Genomic DNA, 3,965 nt, shown 5'->3' with positions numbered 1-3,965 from the left:
TAACACGGACATATAAGTGCGAATGTTTTCGCTAGTAACTAAATTAATCCATAAGTATCTAAAATAAATTATCCTGTGACATTAATTATAGTTGAGAAATAATATTTTTCGTTAAAAAGCTCGTTCGATATTTTTTTTTTTTTTGAAGAAACTAAAATGAAATTATATAACCACAACAAAAAGCGGTCCCCAAGCACAAGGTGTGCCTAAGAAACCACTACAGAGATACAGAGTCAATACACAATAATGAAAACAGAAAAATTAGCCAATGCTCAAACAAGCTAAAGGGCTCGACCACCACCTCTGGGTACCAAAAACAAACATGGCATTTTTTGCCTTCAACCACCCTAGAGATAACAATTTGACCTTATCTAAAAGACGGGGAACAGGAGTTACAATAGTATTGAACATGCGGTTGTTCCGTTCATTCCACACAACCCAGGTACATAAAAGCCAAATAAGTTGCATGAAGGAACGTTTAGCTTTACCACCACCTGTCATATGAGTAAATTGTACCAGATGATCGGAAATATTATTAATATCCACCCCAACGAACCCAATCCACTCGCGCACTTGCTGCCATAAAGATGCAAACACATTACACGTTAGAAAAAGATACTCGGCTGTCTCCACATTACCGCAACATGTAACACACATAATATCATCTACTGAAATGACACCACGCATTGCCAGGTTAGCTTTTGTAGGTAAGCGATCTCGAATGAGTCTCCAAGCAAAAACCGAAACCTTCAACGGAACCTGTTTATGCCACACTAACTCCACAGACTGATCAATCTGAGAAGTATCACAATTAAGTAACATATCATAGGCACCACGAACAGTATAGCCATCAGCAATATCTGGAAGCCACACCCATTTATCTGAAACATTTGGAACCAACAAGACATCAAATAGTAACGCCCTACACTCATCTAACATCTCCTCCTACCACGCCCACAGTCTACGCCTCCACTTCCACCCCTCCCCATCTCGCTCTAGGCCCTTAGAGAACAAGCTAGCCACCGTAATGGTTTTGTTCTCAGTCAAGTCAAACAAACGCACACTATGCGGGCTATCACCAATCCACCTATGCGACCAAAATAAAGTGTCAGCCCCATCACCCACCCTCCGCTCCACACTGTGACCGAACCACCCTCCATCTGACTCACCATCTCCATCTCGAATCCTACCTAAATCACGCCACCAAGAAGACACACTCCGGCCCCTTACTGCCAACCGCCCATCTACTTCGCCATAACAGGCGACTAGAACATGGTACCACAATCCTTCTCTATCGACTAACATTCTCCAACACCATTTGCCTAGTAAAGCAATATTAAACTCCTTCAACTTCCGAACCCCCACACCTCCATGCTTCTTTTTAGAACACACGATATTCCAACCTATCCAAGATATTTTCCTACAATCCTCACTCCCACCCCACAAAAAAATTATTCAATAAAGATTCAATGGAAGAGATTATATCTGATGGAGCTTTGAAGAAGGAAAGAGCATAGACAGGTAGAGAAGTCAGAACTGCATTAAGTAGGATCAAGCGGCCACCGAAGGAGAGAAACCTGCTATTCCAACCCGACAGTCTAGATTTAATACGATTCACAATAGGGTCCCAAAACGATAGTCTCCGCGGATTACCACCAATAGGCAGGCCAAGGTACATAAACAGAATTTTTCCCACCTTACAACCCAACACCGCCGCTGCGTCGGACAACCATGAATCAGAAATATTAACGCCCACCAACAAGCTTTTGAGAAAATTTACCTTTAAACCCGACAAGGATTCAAACATAATTAGAGCTGCTCGGAGAGCCCGTACGTTTGCCCAACTTTTGTCACCTACCTAACATTATTTATCGAAATATTCATTATTTATTTTTTTGTTACAATATTCATTATTTGTTTATTCAAACAAGTTATCATCTATCAGCGGAGAAATAGAGAAGTATTTAACAAAACGAACACGACGGAATCAAACTAGATTTGACTTTAGAGCAAGAAATGCAAAAAAATTAGCTGAACACTCAAGTAACATGTAGTATAGATGCTTAGGTCATCTGATATCATGGTCTCCAAAGAATACTTATTAAAATAATCTAAAAAGTAAAATTATTTTGGAAATGGTTAATTCATCAACACTTTAAGAAAAAAAATAACATTTTTTTATGTATATTTTTGTTATAGAGATACATATTAGCAGTACCCTTTTTTATATTAAATTTTAAATTAGCTTTTATTTTTTTGAATTTATTAGTCTATCAAAAACCATTTATAAGATGAGATGTTACAACTTTTTTTTAATTAATTATGGTCTTGAAATCGATTTTCAATTTGGATATATTAGCATTACCCTCTTCAAGCCTTTGTCATCTATTTGAGTTTTGCAAAGTTTAAATGATAAGTATGTAATTTCATACAAAAAATATCTTAATTAAAAAATAGTTTTATTAATAAGAATAACAGTAACCGACCAAATTAGAGGTACTAAAGAATTCTCCACAATTTTATGTAATTGCAATTTGCAAAAAAGACGTGTGATGAAAACGATGTCTACGTGGAAATAGTCCAATGGTAGGGTTGTGGACCCAAGCAACATACGATTACACCACGTGGATGGTCAAGATTTCACATTTTATTCTCTTGCATGATTAAAAGACATCAATTCTAGTGAAGATAAACAACTACCAACCAATATAAATTTGTTCTTTGCAAATCTTTGTTTCTAGAGTTTCTGAAAATATGTCTAGCTGTGGTTGTGGAAGCAGTTGCAACTGTGGTGATAGCTGCAAGTAAGGATCGACCACCTTAACTTTTTGTTGCTTTCCAAACAAAATTATATGACTATTATAATTTGTGTTTTTTTTTTTTTAATTTATGATGATTCTTGGAGATTTTGATTGTTTTTTCCATGATTCTTTTGGTTGGGTTCTATGAATTTGATGTTTTTTTTTTCTCTATCTTCATAGGTTTTCTAGAGTTGAGTTCTAGTCTCTTTCAATTTTTTTATTTTTTTTATACTTTGATCATTAAATTAATATACTTGGTCACTAGCATATGATTTTGATGAAATTTGATTTGTGTTTAGAAGGGGGTATTTATATTTCTTTTATGAGGGTTTAAAAAAAACTTGAAAAACTAGATCATGAATCATAATATATTCGTTCTTGTGTTTCAACTTTGTTTATGTAAATTTCTAAAACTTGTCAAATGCAATTAAGTAAGAGGTTAAATAGTCTTTCTTTAAAAGCTTAAATAGTCTATTAAAAGTGTCTTTCTAATAAGATATGCACAACGACTTGGCGGGTACTCCTTAAGTCAATGGTAAAGAGTTAAATATTAGACTTTAGTCAGTGTGTGAAGAAAATTAAGTGTACAATAATAATTCATCGGTATCAATTTTGGATAACTATTCTTAAAAAGAAGTGTACAATAATGTTTCATGTGTATAATTGATTTTTATTACTTGGCAGATGCAGCAAGAGGTCTAGTGGATTGAGCTATGCCGAGGCCGAAACCACAGAAACCGTGATTTTGGGCGTTGGTCCGGCCAAGATCCAATTTGAAGGTGCTGAAATGGGTGTTGCAGCTGAGGATGGTGGCTGCAAGTGTGGAGATAACTGCACATGTGACCCTTGCAACTGCAAATGAAGTGCAGCATATATATGAAAGCCTCTTGAAGCAGAGATAGTGGAACCAATATGTGTAATTGTGTGTATTAGTACACATTTAATATATAAGAAGCATGTGTTTCCTTTTTTAGAATAATATGAAGTGGTCATGGATCTCACCTTCATCAAATTCAAATGTTCTTAGATTTTGGTGAAGGTGTTATGAGAGCTATGATCGCTTCGTGTTTGGTTGTCTTGTCTAATGTATAGCTAAAAGCTAATATGAATCATAAATCTCTGCCTATTATAAATAGAATATATTATTGTGTTGTTTGAATATAA

General features: G+C 35.6%; 1 protein-coding gene and 1 pseudogene across 1 annotated transcript; one reads left to right on the top strand and one right to left on the bottom strand.

Annotated features, from left to right (window-relative positions):
- Window positions 1-261: 261 nt before the first annotated feature.
- Window positions 262-1,305, bottom strand: LOC146926881 (uncharacterized; annotated as a pseudogene).
- Window positions 1,306-2,669: 1,364 nt separating this feature from the next.
- On the top strand, window positions 2,670-3,965 carry LOC146926880 (metallothionein-like protein 1). Its single transcript, XM_085700326.1, has 2 exons — window positions 2,670-2,804; window positions 3,486-3,965. The coding sequence occupies exons 1-2, from the start codon at window positions 2,755-2,757 to the stop codon at window positions 3,661-3,663; spliced, it is 228 nt and encodes a 75-aa protein (XP_085556452.1). The 5' UTR covers window positions 2,670-2,754; the 3' UTR covers window positions 3,664-3,965.

This window comes from Medicago sativa, chromosome 4 (assembly GCF_051527215.1).
Source record: "Medicago sativa cultivar Bolivia chromosome 4, Bolivia_mono, whole genome shotgun sequence".
NCBI lineage: Eukaryota > Viridiplantae > Streptophyta > Magnoliopsida > Fabales > Fabaceae > Medicago > Medicago sativa.
The sequence above is the reverse complement of the archived record's forward strand: the minus strand, read 5'-3'. Positions and strand labels throughout refer to the sequence as shown.